The 26,034-nt window shown below is 40.1% G+C and overlaps 1 protein-coding gene across 1 annotated transcript in view; it reads right to left on the bottom strand.

Moving 5' to 3' along the window:
- Positions 1-1,130: 1,130 nt before the first annotated feature.
- Positions 1,131-26,034, bottom strand: part of LOC145394489 (uncharacterized) — a 65,723-nt gene continuing 40,819 nt past the window's right edge. The window contains exons 3-6 of the mRNA XM_080268338.1: positions 25,720-25,909; positions 17,527-17,730; positions 10,291-10,536; positions 1,131-1,297 (exon numbers count right to left, since the gene is read on the bottom strand). Of these exons, the coding sequence (XP_080124464.1) occupies positions 1,131-1,297; positions 10,291-10,536; positions 17,527-17,730; positions 25,720-25,909 (807 nt within the window). The remainder of the gene's footprint in view (positions 1,298-10,290; positions 10,537-17,526; positions 17,731-25,719; positions 25,910-26,034) is intronic.

The raw sequence follows: 26,034 nt of genomic DNA, 5'->3' as shown, positions 1-26,034 counted from the left end.
TAATGGGTCTACTAAATGTGATGATTGCTTTTCAGTGACTGGAATAAAATAAACTTGCAGTCTTTCAGGGTTGAATCATTATCTTGTTTGAAATTTGTGCTGTTTGCTACTTCTAGTTTGTGAAGCTTTTCCAGAGTTTACTGAGGTTGCTTTGATCGAATGAGATACAGTACTGATGTTGGTGGTCGGAAAGGTGTCCCAGACTACTACTCTTCTTACCTGACTAGGTTGTGTTGGGTTTGCACGGTATGATTTGGGGGGTGGGGGAGCTACTTCATAACCTCCGCCTAAGAAGCTGGAGTAGGTTATGTATTCACCTCAGTTTATCTGTTTATCTGCAAGATATCTCAAAAAAGTTATTCATGGATTTCATTGACATACTGTCGTTATGTGTGTCATGGGCCAAGGATGAGTTGATTAAATTTTGATTGTGGTCTGAGTCCGAGTCCCAGTTCAGGACTGTTATGTACTTGTCCACACGGCATTTAAGAAGTAATGATGGATTTCAATGAAATTTTGTAAATATGTGGGACATGGGCCAAAGAAGAGTTGATATAATTTTGGTGGTGATCTGATTTGTGCACTGTAGGCATTGACGGAGGTGTACGCTCTCAGATGGCGCTTAACTGCTTGTGTCTGTGTTGGGGTCGTGTTTAGTGTCCTGTGAAGATAGAGTTATTCTAGAAAGAGAGTCCCTCCGTCGTCCTGTGTTGGAGTGTTTATCTTTGAAGAATCTTTTTGATAAGGTCACCAGCTATAATTGTGCTGGAGACATTCTGGAGACACTGGGACGGGTCTATCCTGGGAGGCATGATGTGTGTGGTGGTATCTGTGGGTTGAAGGGTATATCAGGAAGTATGGTAATGTAGCATTGGTATTTCAAAGAGGGAAGATGTGTTTGTAAAGGTATATCAGAGGGTGTTGCAAATGGTAATCTCGTCAGTAACATGTTCTTTTTTTTTTTTTTTATTCTTGCTCCTGCACATTGTTTGTATTAATTAGGAGAGATATTTCGGAATTAAAGGGTGTCAAACTTATTTATTCCATTCACTGCGATAGCGTTCTTCTAATCTGATTAAATATCTCTGAAAAAAAAAAAAAATGTAATACCATCTGCTTGAAACAACAGGTCAGTTTGTGGCTGGGGTGGTGACGGGTTCGGGCCACCACGAGCAGCCAGCAACCGGACAGCCGCCGATGGGGTTGACAAAGCGAAGCTCTGTGTTGACGGTCATCATGCTGGGGTCCTCAAGGTACGGCAGGTACTCACTGCAGTCGCTGCCCTCCGTGAACAGTGCTGAGGGGTGAGAATAACAGGTTAGTGTCGTTGGCTTACACTATTTTGGACGTCAGGGATTATGCAGTGAAACTCTCGATACGGTAGTTGTGGTGAAGGGAGAATTGAGACGTGAAGATACATGGGAAATATGGTGAGTTGTAGTTACAACTACAGGTTCATCTGGAACGTGTACTTAATGGACTGCAATATAAGGTTAGCCTTCTCCGGCAGTCCACTATCTTCCTTTGGGGGTAGGAAGAGGGTTGTGGGACGTTTGTATAATCGGCCAGAAGATCAGGTCTGCTGAATCGGTGTCACAGCAGGAAGGCATCCCTCTCCAGCACCAGTGTGGTGAGTGACACAGAGGTAGGCAGCGGCAGAGTGTTTCAACACAAGGCAAGCGGAGCGCCTTGTACACTTCATTTCAAAACTCCAGTCCTGTTTCCAGCTGGATATAATAGGCAGTTAGGCACAGTAACGTATCCATCTGCTTTGAACCTCAGCTTGAAATGTGACGAATAGTCATTTGATTACCAGATGCCTTACTGCACATGCATCTCCACCAGGGGGATCAGAAAGTTAAGTCCAGTACACAAGTGTAGGCAGGACCTGTGACTTGACTAGAAAGGCATATAATGAAGTGCTAAAGTCAGAGGTAGACACTTCAAGGAGAGCCACAATGGTCTAATTTGTTACCCCACAGATAAAGTGCTGACTGTGCTGGTAATAGCAGGGTGGAGGGTATCAGAGTTGGCTATTTTTTACATTCCTAATATACTCTCATTCTTTTGATAAGTGGTGGCGATCATCTTCCACTCATCTGATACAGTGCTGCCTTTTCTTCTTTCATAGTCATTATTACTTATGTGTCTGCCATCCTCTCTTCCAGTTTCTCCCATCCCTGCAATAACTTTTATTAATGCTTTTACTTCAGGTGTCTCTACACTGAGTGGTACACCTAATGGATTCCTATAACCTTTGAAACCAATTACAACGCCGGGTGGCGTGCTGCCTGCTGCAGGGGAACATACAATCACTGCACAGGACTGCCCTGCAAGGGCATTTGCTTGCCTGCGGTAGATGAGTCTACACTCTCCAGACAGAACGGAATTGACAATAACTTCGTTGTGCTTTTATTTTTTGGTGTATAATTTGGCAACAACAACAATAATAATAATAATAATAATAATAATAATAATAATTCCATCCATCCATCATCCAGTCTTACATTGCCCCATGAGGGGCGTAGGATGCCGGGGCTAGGCAAGTTGGTCCTGACATTTAAGATGAGAGTGACCAGCCTCACTCATCCCTGAATGGCATAACGTGAGCAATAAACCCCAACTACCCCTTGGATATAAACCTACACAGGCTCAATCCGATTGGAGCGCCATAATTACCCACTAAACTACCAGGCGCCATAATTTGGTTATATGGTTACCACCCAGCATAATAAATGGTTTCTTGGTGTTCAGGAAACCATTTGGCTTGTCACTCAGTGTACAGCCATCCACTGACAGAAGGAAGAGGAAAGAATGAAGAAAAGAAAGAAGAGGGAGTGTAGAGTCACCCGTAGGCGGAAGGACAAATGAGTGAATGAAGAAATGAAAGACAGAAAGGGAAGGAAGGAAAGAAGGAAGGATAGGAAAGGGCAGACACCCAAGAGCAGCACTACATCGAGTGAGTGGATGGTGAGCGCCCTCACCTACCGCACAACAATATAATCATCATCATCATCATCATCATCACCATCATCATCATCATCATCATCATCATCATCATTATCATCATCACCATCATCATCATCCAATTCAACGTTGCCCCATGAGGAGCATAGGAGCTAGGGGCTAGGCAAGTTGGTCCTGACTTTTAAGATGAGAATGGCCAGCCTCATTCATCCCTGAGTGGCATTATGTGAGCAATAAACTCCAACCATCTCTTGGATATAAACCTGCACCGGCTCAATCCGTCTGGAGTGTCGTAATTACCCACTAAACCACCAGGCGCCAAAATTTGGTTATATGGTTACCAGCCAGCGTAGTAAATGGTTTCCTGGTGAACAGGAAATCATTTCACTTGTCACTCAGTGTCGAGTCACCCACAGGCACAAGGAAGAGAGAGGAATGAAGCAAAGAAAGACAGAAAAGGGAGTATAAAGTCACCGTAGGCAGAAGGACAGGAAAGAATGAAGAAAAGAAAGATAGAAGAGGATGGAAAAAAAGAAGGATGGGGGAAAAAAAAGGGCAGACACCTGAGAGCAGCACTACATCGAGTGAGTGGATGGCGAGCGCCCCCACCTACCACCAAATAATAATAATAATAATAATAATAATAATTAATAGTAGTAGTAGTAGTAGTAGTAATAGCAGCAGCAACAGTAGTATCAGTCTTGTGAAGGAGCATATCTTTTTCGGCAACCCGCACAATATCTTTGTGAGAGATTCACCGTGTGTGTGTGTGTGTGTGTGTGTGTGTGTGTGTGTGTGTGTGTGTGTGTGCTTAAAATCTTCCTAGGCTATGTGATGGTTTTGAAAGAAACCTCCCAGGTGAGTTCGTCTGCCTGCTTGGAAGGTCCTTCACTACTACAATTTTCCCAATATTAGTTTTAGGGGGGGTCAGCCCCCTCTCACCAAATTAAAGCTTTTCAGAAATAGTGAAAAGAGGGCAGATATGGCTTTGATATCTTAGCCCATGTTGCACAATGGATTCTTACCCGTATGGGATATTTGGGGAGCGCCACCCCCCCGCACCCAATGATAATAGGAGGGCCAGCCCAGCCTTCCAAAAACAGAAATGATCAGGAGGAGGGAAAATGAGAACATGGATTTCAACAGAACTTGTTGGACTTGTCTGTCTGGTTCCTTGACAATGCCTTATGATATAGAAGAAAAAATCCTCCATTGTTTTTAGTGGGGGTCAGCGCCCTCTACACTTGTGAAGGATACAAATTAGGGGAGAGAAGGCAGATATCACTTTGATATTTTACATGTATAAAGGACTCTCATATTATGCAGTGTGTTATTAGGAGAGCGTGACCTCCACCCAATGGTTCTCGGGTAGTCATCCTTCCCTCGTTAGAAGAAAAACAATCAGAAATAGGGAAAAGAGGTGACATGGATTTCAACGAACTAAACATCCATATCTCAGGATATGAGTGCAATATCCAGGTTATCTCTGAATGCACAGGAAGAAACTGCACAATTACTTTATCAGTCCTGCAAACCAGGAAGTAGGCTATCATTAACATGCGCTATACTCAGTGTGTGTGTGTGTGTGTTTGTGTGTGTGTGTGTGTGTGTGTATGTGTGTGTGTGTGTGTGTGTGTGTGTGTTTGTGTGTGTGTGTGTGTGTGTGTGTGTGTGTGTGTGTGTGTGTGTGTGTGTGTGTGTGTGTGTGTGTGTGTGTGTGTGTGTGTGTGTGTGTGTGTGTGTGTGTGTGTGTGTGTGTGTGTGTGTGTGTGTGTTTGTGTGTGTGTGTGTGTGTGTGTGTGTGTGTGTGTGTGTGTGTGTGTGTGTGTGTGTGTGTTTGTGTTTGTGTGTGTGTGTGTGTGTGTGTGTGTGTGTGTGTGTGTGTGTGTATGTGTGTGTGTGTGTGTGTGTGTGTGTGTGTGTGTGTGTGTGTGTGTGTGTGTTTGTGTGTGTGTGTGTGTGTGTGTGTGTGTGTGTGTGTGTTTGTGTTTGTGTGTGTGTTTGTGTATGTGTGTGTGTGTGTGTGTGTGTGTGTGTGTGTGTGTGTGTGTGTGTGTGTGTGTGTGTGTGTGTGCACGCACAATATAACTCCTTGGCTATCTGATGGATTAGTATGAAACTTCCAAGTTGAGTTCGTCGGCTTCTTGGGAAGGCTTTCTGCTATACACAGTTTTCCAGCTATGTTTTTTTTAGGGTAGGTCAGCTCTCTTAGCCAAACTGAGAATTCTCAGGAAAAGTGAAAGGAGGGAAGATACAATGAAGTCTCATCCTTGATGTTATATTTGGAGACCGTGACCTCCCAAATTATTCTTGGGGGGCCAGCTCCCTCTCGTAAAAATTTAAATGATGAGATGTAGAAAGTGAGAAGGGTTCCAGCAAAACCTCTCAGGCCAGTTCTTCTGGTTAATTGATAATGCCATCCACTGCATAAAATTTCCCACCATTATTTTCAGGGTGACAGTCCCCTTCCAAAATTTATTAAAGATTCAAAATAGGGGAAGGAGGGCAGATATGTTTTGATATCTTAGTACGTGTTGTACGTTGGACTATCTTCTCTAATGTGATATTTGGGGCCCGTGACCCCACCGCCTATTATTCTTGGTGGTGTTAGCCTCTCATCCAAACGTAAAAACGACCAGAAAGAGGTGAAGTATTTGAATGGAATTTTCCAGGTGATTTCTTCTAGTTAATCTGAAGGTCTTCCTCTATATGCTATTTTCCAATTCTCCTTTCTCTATTATTCTCATAGACAGAGAAAGGAGGGCATATAAGACTTTTATATCTTAGCAGATGTTGTGCAATGGACTCTCATCCATAATGCGATATTTGAAAGGCGTGAATCCCCAATCATTCTTGGGGGGTTAACCCCCTTCCCAAAATAAAGAATATCAGGAACAGAGGAAAATGTGCACATGGACTTCAACGAAATCGGAATACATATCACAGGATTAGGTATTTTCATGTTGTATCTGAAGGAAGACTCAGCAAATCGATAGTTGGGGAGCAGTGTCCGTAACCCCCATCCATACGAGTCTTGGGGTGGCCAGCTAACTACGAAAAAAAAAAAAATCAGTCCAGGTGAGTTTGGTTACTGGTAAGGTCTTCTACTATATACAGTGTTCTAGCATTGATTTTTAGGGGAATCAGCCCCCTCAGCAAATTTTAAAAATTTCATAAGTTGTTAAAGGATGGCAGATATGGCTTTGATATATTAGTACATTTTCTACAATGGACTGTCATATGTAATGCGATATTTAAGGTACGCTACTCCCCCCCCCCACCACCACCACCGCCACCAGGGATTCCTGAAAGGGTCACCCCCCCTCCCAATACTAAAAACGATCAGACAGGGGGACGTGAGCACATGGATTTCAACGAAATCGGCGCATACATACAGCAAGAGCAAAGTCGGGTATGCAGCTTCCATGTTTTCTCTGAATGCACAGGAAGAAGCTGCACATCTACGTTATTATTACAGTTGTTGTTGTTGTGTTTCGTTGCTATTGCTTTTCGTTGTCATTCAAACTGGTGACCAAATGATGTGCGTTTTTCACTGTGCCACTCTCATTCACTCCCTCACTGAGCCACTTTACCGTTTTGAAGGCTGGGATCCTGGCCTTATAGTTGTGTGTGTGTGAAGTCTGGGACCTTGCTACTTACTTCCATACATACATACATACATACATACATACATTCACACAGAAAAGCACTGCACAAGAATAACAGTCGGCTGCTTATCCCGTGTCGTGCCGGAATAGCAGTAATTATGATATAGGGGTCAGGGCAAAACACTACATATATACTTATATTTACATGCATGCATGCATGCTCAGAAATAAAGAACAGGTGAGTATTACTCGAACGTGTACCTGCGTCGTACCGGAATAGCCGTAGGGGGAGAGCAAACCATCACACACACACACACACACACACACACACACACACACACACACACACACACACACGTGACGTCCTTTTTAGTTTATTCTTGCAGCTACCGGACGATTTTATTACACATGAAAGGCGTCCCGTATTGAAGGGGTTCACTGAGGTAATGTCGAACCCTTCCAGTTTGAAGGGTCTGTTTCAAACCAAATAAAATCGTCATGAGAGAGCAAGAACATAATCAGAAATATATTCCCAGGCTAAAAGGTTTAAAGTGCTTAACCGGAAATTATTTTTATCCCATTACAGTGCGGCAGGGATGCGTGCTCCTGTCAAAGGAGTCCTTTGTCATTTTTTAAAGTTTTCGTGGCGATCGTGATGGCGAATCCTATAGCCTCGTCATAGTTTATTTGTCAGTTAAGGTTAGGTTTGCTCTGCTAGATATAATGTAAGGTTATATTACGATTGTTAGGAATAGATGTATTAGATTAGGACTAGTGTGTAAGGTATGGATATGTAGGTTAGCTTTGGATTTTTCAGTTAGGTTAGGTTAGATCTGTGTCGTGTTAACTTAGCACCGAAAAATTTCTCTAGGCTATTTATTTTCTTTGTTGGAAATTATGTCAGATCACTTGCTAAAACCGCCTCAAAGAAACTTGGATTATTGTACAGAGTCCGTAACTTCTTCGCCTATGAGCAGTTAGCTATAATTTATAAGAGTCATGTGCGCTCTCAGCTTGAATATTGCTCACCCATGTGGAATGGTTGTGGAGAGGTTGCATTAAGACAACAAGACAAAATTCAGAATAAAGCTGTTAGAATTATTAACAACCCTGCCATTACATATAAACTACCTCCCCTGCAAGTAAGAAGGAATTTTGCCTCCCTTGCATTATTTTACAGATATTTTCTTGGCAAATGCTCAGACGAAGTTGCGTCCATGGTACCACCTCTCCATGCCTTCCCTCGTGCTACACGGGCATCTGGTAGCGCTCATGACTGGAATGTCACTCAGCCATATTGCAGAACTTCTGCCTATCAGAATACTTTCATTCCCCGAAATGCATCTCTCTGGAACTCGCTTCCCCAGAGTTGTTTCCCTCCAAATTTCAACCCATAATTGTTCAAGTCTAACTGTTACAGATATTTTCTGAACAGAGGACACCAGTAATCTGGTGTATGGATTATTTTTTTTTTACTCATTTGTTTTTCCTTCCTCCGTTCTGTTATTTATAAAAAAAAAAAAGTTACTGTTGGAAATTATTATGTTATTCTAAGATAGTCAGGGTTGGTTAGTCTGGCATATTTTATTCCGGTCGTTTCTTGTTGATATTGGAGAGATGAATGAATTTATATAATTTTTTGAAGATCCCTCATATTTACGGTGCAAGATTTTTCCATCTTTGTCGCTCTGACAGCAAGCCTTCATACTGCTGTAATGGCTGCACACATAATTAATTATTTTAAATAATCTTACTGCTAATAAAAGCTTCGTTCTTTTGTTCTGCTTTCAGACTGAAATTTGACGGTGATGTTGGTGAACGACATAAGCGTCAACTTCAGCATTATTAGAGAACTGCCACAGAATCCTTACTGAGTCCCTTACCTCTTAGCGCTGAGATGCAAAACAAATCAACTGTGAGAACATCTTTAACTGAACGTTTGTAAGGTTAGTCAAACGTAAATCACAAAAACAATGTATCTTAAATTTTTAAGAGGAAATGGAGATTGAATCAGCAACAAAATTACCAAATTAACCAGTATTGTACGACGACACAGTTTAATAGTTTATTCATGCTGCTGTCAGCACGATTTTCTTCAGCTTTTGAGACCCCCTGGTGATGAAGGAGTTAGTAAAGAGTCTAGTTAACCTCTCTAGTTGGATAAATCTGGTGAAACTGAATAAAGCCGTCAGGAAATAAAGTAAAGGACAAATATATATGTGACACTCTCGAACTAATGAAGCAAAACAGTGTATTATCATTATGTATCAAAAATATCAAAAATTCGGACTAGTTGAGAATAATAAAGTAGATGTACAGCTTCTTCCCGTACATTTAGAGCAAACGTGTAAACTGCATACCCAAACCTGCGGTATGGATACTGATATCGTTGAAATCTATGTGAAAACTCCCTATGTCTGATCGTATTTATTTAGGGGAAGAGAGCTGCCCCCCCCCCAAGAATCATTGAGGGGGGGGGCAGGAAAACACTCCCCAAATATCGCATTACGGACGAGAATCAATTGTACAACATGTACTAAGGTATCAAAGCCGCATTTCCCGTCCTTTCATAATTTCTGAAATTTTTGAAAGAGGTGAGGGGACTGACTCGCCTAAAAATCGTGGCTGGATAATTGTACATAGTGCAAAATCTTCGGATTAACCAGATTAACTCACCTCGAAAGTTTCATTCAATATACCCTGATTCTTACCGTTTTCGTTGTTGGGATGATTTCTCATGAGTAACGGGAGGGGGGGGGGATGGTGTCACGCTCTCGAAATATGTCATTACGGATGAGGGTCATTGCATTTACGAAGATACCAAAACGAAATTTACCCTCCATCCCCTATTTGGGGTCATTTATAAGATTTGGAGGGGAACTGACCCCAAAATATAATGGTAGGAAATTCTATATATAGTAGATCACATTACCAAGGACTCAGACGAGCTGACCTGAGAAGTGGCGTTGAAAACCATGTGCCCACTTTCCCTCACTTTTGATTTTTTTTCTCTTTTTGGGGGGGAGGGGGCTTACCTCCAAGAATCGTGGAGTCCCTTTTCCCAAATATCCCATTACAATTTAGAATTCACTGAACAACATGGACTAATATATCAAAGCCATATCTGCCCTCCTTTTTTCTGAGAAGTTTTAACTAACTCGTGGTTGGAATAGTGTATGAAGTGGAAGACCTTCCCAGTAACCAGACAAACTCACCTGTAAAGCTTCATTCAGATCCACCAATTATCCTAGGAGGATTTAAAACACACACGCACACACACACACACACACACACACACACACACACACACACACACACACACACACACACACACACACACACACACACACGGAATCTCGCGCAACAATGTCGGATGGGTTGCCGAAAATAATACCATCCTGTTTAGCAGCACTGATGATTAAATTCTGAGAAGTGTTCATGAAGTCAGTCCGATGCATTTTCTGTATTATCTCCTACCAGCCAAATTCAACTTAAGATTACTTTTTGAGTTGGAGGGTTTACCAGACATTCATTAATCCCATACTAAACCTTTTAAACCTGGTGGGGTTAGATACAGCCTCTCCTAATCCCGTCACCACTAGGGTACTTACTAAGATATATAAAGTCATCTGGAGGTAAATAGAATAAACCATTCAGCGGCATTCTTGGTCTGAAGGGATAAATGCAAATCAACACAAAGAGATCTTTCACTCACCCTTTATGAAGGTTGTCGTCTGCCCCGCCACGAACTTCCTATATGCTAGCAACTCATCATCTGTAGCGTCTTTGTTGAATGCACAGATATTTATTATTTCAATGACCTCTTGAAAAAAGGGGTCAAGGAAATCTCCATGACCAAATTCTGTTGCGTTGATCGACCAGCGCTGTGAGGCCGGGTCCAGGGCATTGAAGAACCTGTTGTTGCTCAGCCACTCCGGAGCGCAGGCGAAACCGGTCGGGCCTGTTGGGAAGAATAGGGCCTCAGTCTTAGACTTACTGACGTGAGGATCAATAAGGCAGACAAATAGTTTTTGTGAAGCACTTATCTTCCTGCGTAACAGATTGAACAGGGACAAGATGGAAATAAACCGAGTCCACCAGAGTGCCTGGCAGAATCACAGAGAGGGCATCAGGTTAACCTCATTTGTGGCTTGAGGGGAGATTCAACACAATAATAATCCCCAAATTATTGTTTCTCTAAAAGCTTCCCTGAGTACATTTAATATATATATACATGTGTGTGTGTGTGTGTGTGTGTGTGTGTGTGTGTGTGTGTGTGTGTGTGTGTGCGTGTGTGTAAATTTATCGTAGTGGGAACTTCTACCCATACAATACAGTTAGCCATATCTCTGACTGTGGCATTGTGTCACAGCGGGAGCTGTTTCCACGTGACCTAGGTGTTCACTCACCATTTGTGTTTATTGGGTGAAAACAAGTACTGTACCTAAGACAGCACCTAGGGGAGGTAACTGTGGTAACCCAAACGATGCTATGCTGTCTTAGGACAGTAGATTAATATAATCTGTGCCAGGATTATAAGCCTTCGTGATGAGATAAACACCGTTGTTAAATGCATCAGATTGTCAATATCTTTTTGTTGCTCTTGTTGTTGTTGTTGTTAATGTTACTACTGATATTAGTGTTTTAAATATTACTACTGAAGTTGTTGCCACAGAAAATGTTCTCAAGTTCCAGTTTTCAGCTAAGTGGTACTTCTGTCAGATTCATATAATTGGTCTAGTGGAAAACGTCAAGTTTTTTATTAGTGTCATATTCCAGTGCCTAATAGTAGAACATACTGTAAGTTGCTACAAAAAGAGGAATCGTCAAACTCTTTACCCTTCCTAGGAATGAGAAAGACGAAAGACTCATCTGGCTCAGGTGGCATGCTTTGTCAGTTCTGTTGAATTTTCCTTTTTTTTTTTTTTTCTTTCATTGACAACCGCACTGTATGCTCTGTAAAATTATATGAAATCACCAATGGAAAGCACACGAAATTCTACATCTCATTGTTTCTGAACAGTGCTTGGCCATGAGCATAGTTTCTATCTTGATGATGGAGCAAATATATATATATATATATATATATATATATATATATATATATATATATATATATATATATAGAGAGAGAGAGAGAGAGAGAGAGAGAGAGACTCTGTGGTACAGTGGTAGAGTGTGCGTTTCGTACACGGGTGAACCTGGGTTCGCGCCCTGCCAGGGTAATAAACTTTGGGAGTGTTCACCCAGCCATGTACTACATTGGTGGACACAGGGGGCACTGTAGTTGAACTAGTGTCGCACACTGTATAGTATGCTTGCACCCAGTCGGCTTGCGCGGGCTGATTACACTTGGTTCACAGACTACACACACATCCAAAGCCACTCCAACACTACAGTTACACTTACAAGCACTTCTCACCCTACATACAATCTCTACCAGACAGCCTAAGCCACTTGGTATAGATACATTGGCTGTATCGTTCGGTCTGGATAGGCCGGTCCTGCAGTGGATACTCAAACGGCTGATGATGATGATGATGATATGGGGGAGGCGGTGGCTCATACGGTAGAGAGGACCCAGGTTCAAATTCCCGCTGGAGCAGGGAACAGCTTATGATTTTGAATTTCGTAAAAGCTGACTTTAGGCTATCGATCTTCCAGAAGACCCGCCGACATTTTGTAAAAATACCCCCGCTAATACTAGTACACCTGTCCTGTATCACTCCACTGTTACAGTCAGCAAGCCTGCCTTTTCAGCTAGAACTGCGCCTAAGATATTATCAGAGGAACAGGCAGATGTTTCTGGGGAAGGGGGTAGTGGCTGGTTTTATACTGATAATATGAGATACGGCTATTGGAGTGTGTATGTGTATATATATATATATATATATATATATATATATATATATATATATATATATATATATATATATATATATACAGAGAGAGAGAGAGAGAGAGAGAGAGAGAGAGAGATGTACGTAAATTGTAGGAAACAACCCATTTGTGAAATGAGAAATAAAACTATACACAAATGGCTAAATGGCTATCTTCCCGATCAGTTAAGGCTTTGACGAATGTGATGTCTGGATCCAAGCCCCTTCTCTCACCCGGAAGTAGCCATGGATATTTTCTTCCTTTACGCATTTGCAGCCTGAAATACTGTTACGATAATATAGACGGGATATCAGTAAATGGAAAAAAAAAAGTAATTAAATAAAATTACCTGAATACCCCAGTAATATCAAATGACAGTAATCAGATAAAATTCATATACCACCAATAAAAATATTGATATGCAATGCACATGTATAGAAACAATGATGTGGACCACACGGAACAAGCAGGTAATTAAATACAGCAATATCCAAGGGAGATAAAGTGATTAAAGGTAAATTAGTCAGTTGCGACAGTAATTTATCGAAAAACTCATGCGCATTTTCTCTTTTTTCCCATTATTGTATGTGCAAAGATTTTTTTTTTTTTTTTTACATATTCATATTTTACAATTTCGTATGAAGAATAAGTAAACTCCATATTTATATCATAAAATGTAATAATGGTATTGAATTCACACAGTTTTGTATTGGGCCTTCCAGTAAAATATACTACTACATGTACACCCTCCCAAAAAAGTATTGGCACCTTAGAGTACGATAGTCGTGAAAATGAGCAGCTTCCACAGACACACATGAGTCTATAAATGTGGCGCCTTAAAACATATACCATCCAGTATGTAATTCTTTTTGTAATTTTGAGTTCTAATAATTACCAAAGACAATATTTGCACTTATAACTACAGGATGCCCCATATACCACAATGCTTCATCCATGTTTCAGAATGATACGTGCTGTAAGAGTGCCGATACATTTTTGGGTGAGTGTACCTTTTTCCTTTATCCCTTCTCAGCACCCAATGAATATGTTGAAACAAAATGCACATAGCAGGAGAGAAAGTAATAAGCAACACAATGCTTAAATAACCTAAAGCACATAGGAAGTGAGACACGGACAGACAAGTTCTAAAAAGTCTTTAAAAAACTGCCATCTTATTGTCTGCTTTGAATGTGAATAGCAAGATGCGCGTGCTTCTCAAATTCACACCAATTCAGCAAGCAGTTTTCAAGGTACCAGATGGACAGCATGTTCGTTGCTGAGGTTGAACAGGATTCTTTCAAATAAAATTCTCATGTAAGCACTGCAGTTGGTGAAGGTATTTTTTTAAGACATGGCCTATATTTCCCCATATACCTTTCAACCAATGTATCTGAAACATTCTCAGCTTAATAACGCACTAATCTGTCTGCAAGTGAAACAAATTTCATGACAGTTGGTTTTAAATAGCTATTATAAAGCAAACTGAATATTGCCAGTCAAGGACTGAAGCCAAAGAACTCTTGTGTTATGCGCAATGAATGATTGGTCTCAGTGGTATTATAAGCACAGAATACTTGACCACATATATTTCATTAAAGTTCGATATACAGTATTAAAAAATAATGTGTGGATAGGTTTAACATTATATGTTATGTAAGATGATTATAATTTAACTAATGAAAATAAAACTTTGAATGAAGATTTTTGAAAAAATAGTCTGTCATTCCTGTGTAATGTATAGCCTAACTGCTATTGATGATGAAAATTAGATCAGTGAGATCATACCCACTACATAGCAAAGTTATAATTTGTGCCAAGAACTGATTAAGTACAGTACAGTAACATTCTGAAGCATTTGGCTGAATTATATTTCAAAAGCTTAATTCATAGTATGCTATATGTGTCATCATCCCATCCTTTACTAGCCTATTAAGATCACAGGAGCTAAGAATTAGGCTGCGTAAATCTGACATTTACGTTGAGAGTGACCAGTCACCGAACATGTGTAGTATTCTATGAGTAATAACCTCTAAGCACAAATCAGAAATACACAGCTTTGCACCACATCCGCTCAGTGTGCTTTAACCCACTAGACCACCTTGCATCAAAGAACGAGAAGTCCGAGTAGTCCACTTGTTGTCATGAACCAGGACCCGTCAAATCTGGGCCTTACCATTGATCACCCTGTTACCGCTAGTGCAAGTAACCTGAAAATTTCATTCAAAATTGTCCATTAAATAACAAATCTCTATATCTCTCACTGCTGGTGTTGTTGTCGTTGCCTCAGACTCATTTGGATGGACACTTGGTGGACTGCAAGTTCAAGCTGCCCATGCCCTTCTTTCTGCCACCTACTTTTCGGGATGATGATGAGGAAACTGAACAACTTACGTCACATTATATCAAGTTCACTTCCAGCACCAGGTTACCCTTAAACATGCTCGATATATTGAATTATTATAATGAAAAATATTTCTCATACAGTATTAGTCGATCCCAGCTCGTCTGTCATAACTTGTAATAAGAGCTTAACAAGAGGTGACATAACAGGTATGTTGACAAATTAAAGTACTAAAATGCTTTATTACATTCAGTCATGTATTCTTACTGTCAAAAGTATGAGTGGCTGTGATACAGCGCTGTCGTTTCAAATACATTCTGTAGCCTCTTTTAGCTACAAGTATCCTTGTTTCTTATATATATATATATATATATATATATATATATATATATATATATATATATATATATATATATATATATCATGTGATGTTACTAACAAAAACCCACTGAGTAATCTCGACACTAATGTTATAAATTTAAACGTCTTTGGTAGGAAGTTACCTTTAATGACGGATTTTGTCTGGCAATCTTCCAGTAGGCAGACTACAGTATACTCCTTAAATGAACCCATTAATAACAACAACAGCAAAAAAGAAAAGCACTAGAGAGTATTACGCCTGCGCCCACCATTTGGTCTAGGGGCCGGATATTTGACTTTGCCCTGTCACCTTGACCTCTGACCGATAGCTATGATAACTGAATTTCTTTATTCTTGTCTGACCAATAACCCTTCCACCAACTTTGATCCAAAGTGAATCAAAACTATTTAAGATGAACTTCCCATGTGACAATGAACTTTGACCTCTCCAAATGACATAACTTTCACCTCTCCATGTGACCTTTATCTTTGACTGACTGGTCACAAAACTGAATCCCATTATTCCTGCATTAATATGAACTCTTCCATAAAGGTTAATCTAAAGCAGATAGAAAAAAAAAAGTTTATGTTGATCTTGCTATTCGATCTTGATTATTGACCTGTTGCTCTCCAAAGCAACAAGTCAACCTTTTGAGTGGTCTTCAACCCTTCCATCAAGTTTATTTAGAATAAAATAAAAACTGACATTAATTCTTCACTAAACGAGCCCTGCCTTTCCATATTTTATATTTTCTATTGAAATGAGTCTTGTGCAGGTTGCTTGTTATTTTTCCCGGACTACCACAGCTACTGGGCATTTTTATAATCTTACCTCTAAAAGCTACGATAAATGAGGATTTAAAATGCATAAATATTCTGACGACGTTTCCCAGTATCTGAGTATATTTAACATGTACTATGCTGGGCAAAAAATAAATAAATAAATAAATAAAATGATACCCCTCCTCTATGCCGGCCGATTTGGAGTTTTTTTCTTAGTTAATAGGGTTAATCATCAATATAAGATCCGTGGCACTAATAAAAGTAATCGCCCAAAACCAGAAAGTTGGTTGAATCGAGTCATGTTGGAGCAACTCTACCTCTGAAATCTTCGAGGTTACTGAGAGAGCAGAGCATCTGTGGGCTTGTGAACTGATTTAGTTCTTTTTTTTTTTTGGAGGGGGGGTAAATAGGCTTAATACATCAACATAAGATCCGAGCACTAATAAAAGTAATCAACAAAGCCAGAAAGTAGGTTGAATTGAGTCAAATTGGTGCTATTTGACCTCTGAAATCTTCAAGATACAGATAGAACAGAGTGGCTGTAAACCTGTGAAGACTCATGCATCTCCAGTGCTCCTAAATTAGTGTTGTAAGCATAGCATAGAAATGTCTGAAGTTAACTAGATGCGATATTACCTTCCATTTTACTGTTGTTGCTTGCAATGACTTCTCAGTGCTGCAGGACGTAGATCTACGTCATCAGCATTTTTGAAGGGGACGTAGATCTACATCGCTAGCACAGTACGGGTTAAAGTTCCTGACGTGCAATTTTTATTTGAAGGCTGGCTTTCAAATACGTGACGGTAGGTTGGCTTAGGTTTGGTTTGGTTAAGTTACATTTAGTTAAATCAATAAGTTTCCCAGTGCTTTGACATGAGATACAGTACATTGACACGTCCGGTTGGACAGGCAGTTAGTAAACGACGCATCCAGCCGGAGAGATTGTCGGTAAACACTGCCACAGGCCACCTGGCAACTTCCTTAAATCCTACATAATTGTTGTATTTTTTTTTTCTAATCATTCGTTTGCAACCACAATTCAACAGGTAACTATCTGTGTTGCATATGTACCAAAATTACTTAACTTGAGATCGTGAGTTTGTTATAATATAGGTGGAATAGGCACACGCGTTTGGTAAAAAATTACTAAACTGATTCAGTTTTTTATTCACACACAGGCACAAGGGATTAACTTTGACCTTGTCCTTTGAATAATTTTTCTTAAACTTGAATATCATCATTATTGTGTTACCTTCTACATTTCTAGCAAGTTTGGTCTAAGTTAAATTAAAGTTGTTTAAGTTGCTTTTTCTAAGACAAGCTTTGACACAGCACAGTAACGTTGACCTTAGAGCTATTATTCTAAAAAACAAAAGATCAACCCCTTGGCTGATCCATAGTCCCTAAAACCAGGTAAAAACTTTTTGACTTGTTTCACACACACACACACACACACACACACACACACACACACACACACACACACACACACACACACACACACACACACACACTCGTTGAGCAAAACATAACAACCGCTCTTGCTTCGTATGCGATATTGTAAAAAGCCAAAATGGTTCATTTAACCTGGAACGGCGTCGAGTCCTGTGGCAAGGTGGAGTGAGGGTGTGTTGTAGTTAAGAGTCTGGCCGGGGGTGATGCAGAACTCCGGGATGGTGCCATTGGGGTCCATGCCATCCACAGGGCTCATCAGCACCTGTCCTTGCACCTTCCCACACGTGCTCTTCAAGTACTCCACCAGCACGTGGTTCCCCGCAGAATGACCACCCACTGTAACAGGTACAATAAACCAGAATATAAATTCACGGATGCATCATTCACTCTCCTATCTCTCTATCCTTCCTAACGGTAACTAATCAAATATCTTGTGGATAATACAGACAATCCTCGGTAAAAATCAGGGATGTGTTATAAAATATTTCGAACTTGTAAATCGAACTGCGAAATAAGAGAAACCGATTAATTAGCTTTTGGGGAGGTGGTTTGTCAAGTGATTTGAAACGGGAAAAGGTGCCAAATTGATCTCAGGCTGGGGAAGGAATATTTTGATCATTTGACCTACATTCAACAAACTTTACTAAGCTTCTACAATGCCCAGTGTCACGGTAGAAATATCCACCCGTTAAAACCTTAACTATATTAATAAAGCAGCCCTAGTATGATAAAATAATTATTACCTGCAATAGCAATGTTGGATGAGGTTATGTAATCGTCCCCTGTTTATCGGATTGTATACAAGATATCTCAAAAAGTTCTTGTCAAAATTCAATGAAATCCGGCGGACAGAGAAGAACATGGTCAAAAAGGAGGTTACTAGGATTTGAGGTCGATCCGGATATAGAAAAGAGCCAGATTTTCGTGGTTGGGCAGAGGTATGCGCTGCATGTGACACTGCAATAGGTTAGATTAAGACCGTAGAATTAACTGACTATGTAAATCCGGAAAAGTATTTTGTCTGGTTAGTATTTGGGATGGATCATGATGGATCAGGAAGCAGAAATAAATAGTGTATTTTCTTGGCGTTGGCGATGGCATGCACTCACTGAAGGCTTTCTGCTTTTCAGTCAGAAGTCCCATCCTGAAGCATAAAAGTGAAATTGCTTAATTTGATCATCTGACTGCTCATGATGCCAGTTGCAATAAATGAATGGAGAACTGTTATGTATTTTGTAAATATAATTACTTGAGCTGCAAGGCTTGGTGGATGAGTTTGGAAGAGTGTGTAAGAAACGGAATCTAAAGGTGAATGTAGGGAAGAGTAAAGTGATGGTCTTTGAGAGAGGTGAAGTCAGTGAATGTACAGCGATGTTGGATGGTGAGGAATTGGAAAATGTGAGTACGTTTTAGTACTTGGGTAGTGTGATGAGTAAGGATGGAGGTTTGGAGGGTGAAGTGCTTGAAAGAGTACAGCAGTGAAGAAAGGTTGCTGGTTCTTTGAAAGCAATGATAAGAAACAGGGAAGTGAGCATGGAAGTGAAAAAGTTACTACATGACAGTATTGTGATACCAACTCTAACGTACGGAAGTGAAGCTTGGACGTTGTTGGAAGGACACAAGTCAAGAGTGAGAGCAGTGGAAATGATTTATTTAAGAGGAGCCTGTGGAGTCACATGGAGAGATAGGCTGACGAATGAGGATATAAAGGAGCGCTGAGGTGTGGATGTGGATGTAATAGGAAGAGTTATGAGGAACACACTGAGGTGGTTTGGCCATGTGGAGAGGATGAAGGGTGAGAGACTGACGAAGAGAGTGTATGTGAGTGAGGTGGAGGGGGGAAGAGGGAGGGATAGGCCGAGGATGAGATGGAGGGATGGGGTGGAGAGGTATATGAGAGAGGGGGGTGTGAGTTGGGAGCAGGGCATTGAAATGGCGGGGGACAGGGCGACGTGGAGGCGATTTGTTTGTGGCCACCCCAAACGGGATTGAGGCGTCTGGCAATAGATAGATAGATAGATAGACTATTTGTTTAATGATTCTATTAGTTGATATATGGAAAAGCTCAGTCTTAAAACAATAGATATGGCGTCATAGAGTTCAGAACACGTGATGAAAGTACTGATGACTAGTGAAGAGTATCTTTATTGTATAAACAGTATAGCCACAATGGAGTAAGCAGCATGTTTAGGTGTAGCGTATGTAGCATTCAAATGGCATCATTATACTTCATTGCACTGCATTATAATTTATGTGTTTCTCTGCCAGTTGTACAGAGTTTACCTATGGCTCCATTTTTAGTTCATCGTTATCCTGCATAGGGTGCAGTTTCTAAAGAGACTTTGATCGACGCATGGTAGATCTAACATTACCAAATTATTTTCAACCAGGAAGGGTATTTTATTCCAGGTATGTCACATCTTGTGCAATGCACAACAGGTTATTATTTTATTGTCAAATTTGGGGGTTTGCCTAGGGTTTAAGTCAAGTGTGGCAAACAAGAGTATTTGCTTTATTTTCACGAGTTTATCTCGACTTTGTGGGGTATTAGACTCAAGATATGATTGAATTATTAATCCATTCATTTTGGACGGTCAGTAATAGGGCCAAAGTGCTGGCATATGATAAAGCATGCCTATGGGATGAGGACTGGTGGATCTCAGGGAAAAGAGAATCAAGTGGAGGCGTCTGGTTACCGGAGCGAGGTGACTACCATCTTGACTTGAAGAATTTTGTGTTGAAGTTGTTAAAATGATTGCCACCTCGCTCCTGTGACCAGCGTTTCACCCCATGGACGCCTCCAATTGATTTTGTAGGAATTTTTACCAACTTTCAAAATATATAAGCACATTGTGCCACCTAGTCACCTGAATATTTGACTTTAGATATTTTCCCATGCGGACCAAGCTAAGAGAAATCTCCATTTAAAATCTGAGCAAAATTGGTCCATAAATACGGATTTTATCCCACTTATACCGTAGATTTTTTTTCCTGAGTTTTTGCAAACTTTCGAAATATATCAGATTACTGCAACACCTAGTGGCCTGAGTTTTTGACTTTTGACACCTATCCATATGTGCCAGGCTCAGAGGAATCTCCAGTTAAAATTTGATCAAAATCGGTCCATATATAAGGACTTTGTCCCAGTTTTGCCGCTGATTTTTAAAAAGTTTACACCTTCTATGGTGAATTTTTACACACTGATATGACCAATGATCCAATAAATGGAAATTTTTTATGTATAGTGGAAAACTGACCAAAAAAGTAAGTGGCCAACTCTGCTAATTTCTCTTGGTCCGTTGACAAGTCCAATTTACTCCCACATCTAAAAAAAGAAATAAGTAAGTAAACAAATAATTAAATAAAAAAATAAAAAAATAAATGTCCTGTGCTTTCACTGGTATCTTTTTTGCCTTCAAGCAAAATAACATTATTCTTGCTCAAAAATTAAATTGCATCCAGCTCCTTCCTTCATTTCCTGTACGACGATGATAAATCATGCTTTAACCATAGTAGTAATTATTAATCCAACTACTACTGAATTATAGTATTAAAAAAAAATTGTAAACTGCAAAATTTTACTTAAACAACCAAATAATCGAAAATTAGACTATATAGTACTGATAACCAACTTATTCGTATTTATGACGATACTAGTATGTACAATATATATATATATATATATATATATATATATATATATATATATATATATATATATATATATATATATATATATATTCAAACCATGGTGTCTGAATAAACAGTCTACTGTGGTAACCCTCCGTGAGATCCATTCATATCAACTGGTAACGATTCAACTCAGACCCAGGAAACCAGGTGCTACAAAGGCACAACGATTTATCTGCAGTTGAAGTGCGTTTAGTCAACCAATGATTCCACTGGTTACCGATCTGCAAGCTGTGTTGCTTTGTTCTTCATAATGTTTGGTAACATTTGTTGGTTGTTCAAGAATATGATAACAATGACAACGAGGTAACTTTCAGTTCTATAGTCGGTAGGACAGAGACGGCGTAAAGGTTACTGTTGAAGTAGTACACACACACACACACACAGTTTTTTCTTTCTAACCGAGATGGAGTATATATGTCTATGTACTGCCTGACGCCGCATCGTGTGAGGGGATAGCTTTAACAAAAGTACCTGCAGGCGTTTTTCTCCATAAACACTAACGATACCCCCTCAACACACCAGCCTCCTGTACATAATCTCGCATAACACTTATCCATCTCATTCTCGGTCTTCCTTTTCTCCTCTCCTACATATTACACTATCTTATTCTGTGTTGGTCAGTATTTCACTTCGGTTCGTTTAGTTACTCAGCCAACGCCGAGTGTATTTATTTTCTCATATTGCACATCAACCTCCACAGTACTTTTTTTTTTCTTTTTCGTGAATCATTTTATCTGTACATCACTTCTTTCATGTCACCACACAGTCCTTTAAGAGGTAAATGTGAACACCTTCCTTTCAAGATTCTTTTCACTCAAGCACTAGCAGCATTTCACTCCTGTACGTTAATTTTAGATCTAACAAGTATGGGTACCAGGGGCTGGCTGGGTAAAACCTCATGATCGCGTATTACCTGGGACCCTGGACGGCCACTCCATGTGGGAGAAGACCCTGGTATTCCCATTTCTTCCTTGGGCCCATTTCCCCAGGTTGTATTCTCCATGGACCTATTCCAACCATGGACCTATTTTACCATTACCCACCCACTCACCAACCCTGCCCACCCATCCCACCAATTTGTCTACCCATCCAACCCGCCTTAGCTAATAATATAGTTATAGAAATAAAAACTTCGACAGTAATTGGCTACCATCTTTCCACCATGTTGCCCTGAGTATTTATGATCAGTTATAATCTTCGTCATCAGAGGAGCTGCTTTAACATACGTAATGTACACGTTTAAAATGTTCAAGTTCGTCGTAAGAAGTTACACCTGTCAGTGCTGTTAAATGAGCTCTATACGCATCCCCTTGATTGGAAAAGAGAACAGGTAGACAGACAGACAAACTCTCTCTCTCTCTCTCGCTGTGTGTGTGTGTGTGTGTGTGTGTGTGTGTGTGTGTGTGTGTGTGTGTGTGTGTGTGTGTGTGTGTGTGTGTGCGTGCGCGCGCGCGCGCGGGCAGACATGAAACTCCACGGAAATGCTCCACCACATTTACCGCATAATATAGCATATGGACGAGTGTTCATTAACAACATTCTTGGCAACTGGAGGCCGATGATATCCTTTTCTTTTTACGTATTCTTTAAGTCAACGCATTTTAGGCATGTTGATTCAAAGCCGCTGCTCAGTAATGCATCGTTTCGGCTGATCTGAGGGTGCATACAGATAAACAGAATGGGAATTTTAGTGGTATTTATGCAATGCTTTCTTCAATAGTACTCCCGTTTCTCGTTATTACTCTTAATCCTCGTGCCATTTTTTTTTTCTTCCCTCTTTGCTGCAGAGAGTGTTGGACTGTTTGGTGAGTGAAGGTCGCAAGGTGGGTTTGGTTATTAATTGTGGAAAAACTGAAATAATCAATATGAATATGGAAAATGGGCAGGAATGTGTAATTGGAGGTATGGTTGTAAAGCAAGTTGATAGGTTTAAATATTTAGGTACTTATTTAGCCAAGGATGGTTCTTTGAACTTTGAATTCGAGGAAAGGTTAAAGAAGGCTAATCAGGCAATGGGAATGCTTAAAAATATTTGGAATAATAAAAATTTTTCTGTGCATACAAAAATCAAACTTTATAAGGTAATGGTTAGGAGTATCTTAATTTATGGACACGAGTCTTGGTACAGCACAGTGACTATGGAAAATAAATTCTTGGTGTTTGAAAATAAAGCACTTAGAAGAATATTAGGAGTTAAGTGGTGGGAAAGGATACCAAATAGTAGAATTAGAGAAATAACGGGAGTGCAGCCGATCGATGAATATGTTAGATTCTCACGATGGAAGTGGCTAGGACATGTGTATAGGAGACAGGGAATAGTACGAGGTACACCAGGGTGGGTGGCACTTGGTAGGAGAGGTAGAGGAAGGCCAAAAGAGACGTGGGTGAGGACAATGAGACGGGAAGCTGGAGATGAGTGTTGGGGAGATCTTGAGGAGTTAGCACAAGATAGGATGTGGTGGTGTGAGTTCATCGAGGCCCTATGCATCCCCGAGGGTGCCACAGGAAATGATTGATTGATTGATTGATTTGCTGCATCTTCTCCTTCAATTTATCTCCAATACTACCATCTGTGTTCGCAGTACTTCCTTAAAGCTTGATCCTCTGAACATTTTTTTTTCTTACCTCTTGGTCTCAAAATATAATTTCGTCGCTGGGCTTCCACCAAAAACCACCACGAAGCCATTCTTTACATTCATCTATAATCTCGTCTTTCACACACACCACTAAACCTTTCTGCCAGATTCTGCAATTTCAATCGAAGAGCAGAGCTGTATCTTTCACTAACACATAAATTAGCTTTGCAGATGCACATACTTCGTGATGCTTACAATAGACAGCTTTTTGCAGTCTATCCTCTGTCCCAATTATTCCTAGTACAGTCTTACCACAAAGTATCCTGACGCTGTAAGCACCATGCATTTAGAATCGTATTTCCTAATGTGTAGGCCGAACTCCGAAGACCCCTGGAGGTCCGTGGAATGTTTCAGGGGGCTGCCGAACAACTCTGGTTTGCAAAATAAGTAATACCTGCATTTTATAATTATAAAAAAAGAACTGCATCTGCAGTCGACATATATCGCTGTCACTTTATCTCATTTAGTGGATTTTATATTCACATATTCTGTTAAATTACATTTTTAGTTTATATTCACTACCACAGCGACAAGATTATAAAAAAACTATGACAAAATGATGAAATATATACTGTTTTCCCTGAGCCCTTGAGCTGTGAAGACAGTATGCCATCCCTCTCTGTAGGAAAAAGGAAGCGGGAATAACGGAGCCGGGTGAGGCTGTCTTGTCAATGTCAGTCTGCGGCGGACGGAGAGGTATGAGCACCCTTCCTGTAGATTTATGTATGTTTTACAAATATTCTGGATTGTTCTGGCAGTACAATTGTATTACTTGCTAAACAAAATGAAACTGATCTGAATATACGGTATATATATATATATATATATATATATATATATATATATATATATATATATATATATATATATATATATATATATATATATATATATACTGTATATATATATATATATATATATATATATATATATATATATATATATATATATATATATATAGAATCTATCTATCAATCTATATAATCGTACGTTAATTAAAACAATTTAGGGCAGAAGTCCTTCCTAAGCTATATATATTAACCAGGTGGTATTCAGCATTAAATGTTCTATCAGAGAGAACCAAACCATCAGAGAGAGATTTCACTTCGCTCACATGCCTCTAAAACCAGTATGATTGATCTCTTTGACGAGACACGAATAAACTGGAAGGCGAAGAGGTGACTGTAGTAAAATCTGAACTGTGAAACAATTGGTAATGAAACCATGACGTATTTGAGTGTATACAGTTTAAAGGGGTCTGCCGAATATATGGCTCCTGAAAAGGACGCTTGCCTTAAAAGTTTTAAGAAACGCTGATTTAGAAACATATGAACAAACATTCTGAAAACAACTTTCCTCTTATGTATCGCTATCTGCAATGATTATTTCACCATACAACAGTGTAATGACTTCAAACTGCGTCAAACAAAATTTAGGCATGCCACATCCTGAGATAACAGGCTCCTTTCTGCCCATTTTCACATATCGTACCCTGGTGTTGGGGTGGACTTTAGTGGGGATATGCCTTTCACAGTGCCTGTCGATCTACTGTACCTCATATTCTCTCCTAATCCACACATGCTTTGAACAATTTTTTGTCCACGTCCAAAAACTTTTCTCGTAGATATTTTAGCATAAGTATCTGACCAACACATCACCTACCCTCCTGGAATGCACCCTGCTCCTCACACACTAACCTTTCTGTGAATTCTTTCACCCTCTCATAATATTCTGCCATGCATTTTCTCTGATGCATCCAGCAACCGAATACCTCTGTGGCTACCAGGGAGTGTAAGTCGGAAAATTACCAACACATGGTAAAGGGATCTTGAATTTCTCTCTGTTCTCTTGTTTTTGTTCTTTTTTCTTGGAAGGAACAATCTTGCCGGCGTTTGGCCTTTGGTTCCTTCTTCCTTGCATAAACACACACACACACACACACACACACACACACACACACACACACACACACACACACAATCAGTATAATACTTACAGACGATGTTTTCCAGGTCAAGGTGAACAGACTCCGGGATGCCGTTCCTGTGTAGTGTGGCCTCTAGATGTTGCTCTGCCCACTCCATGACAGACACGAAGATTGGCACCTTGTCCACCGGGTTAAGGGGCAGCGTGATGCGCCACAGCAGCACCACAGCAATACCGTGAGAGGCTATGTGGTCCATCGTCTGTGTACGGTTATCCACATCAGTCAGACCATGTCATTTGAACTTAATTTTTGCCGCTACGACGTGAGTTTCCTTAGTTTAAGAGAACCTCCTTTTGGAGAAGTTAATTCCCTCCATCAGACTAC

The sequence above is a fragment of the Coenobita brevimanus genome, chromosome 27, assembly GCF_032717465.1.
Source record: "Coenobita brevimanus isolate Jiangsu-jjx chromosome 27, ASM3271746v2, whole genome shotgun sequence".
Taxonomy (NCBI): Eukaryota; Metazoa; Arthropoda; class Malacostraca; order Decapoda; family Coenobitidae; genus Coenobita; species Coenobita brevimanus.
Note: the sequence above shows the minus strand (reverse complement) of the source record. Positions and strands in the feature narration are given on the sequence as shown.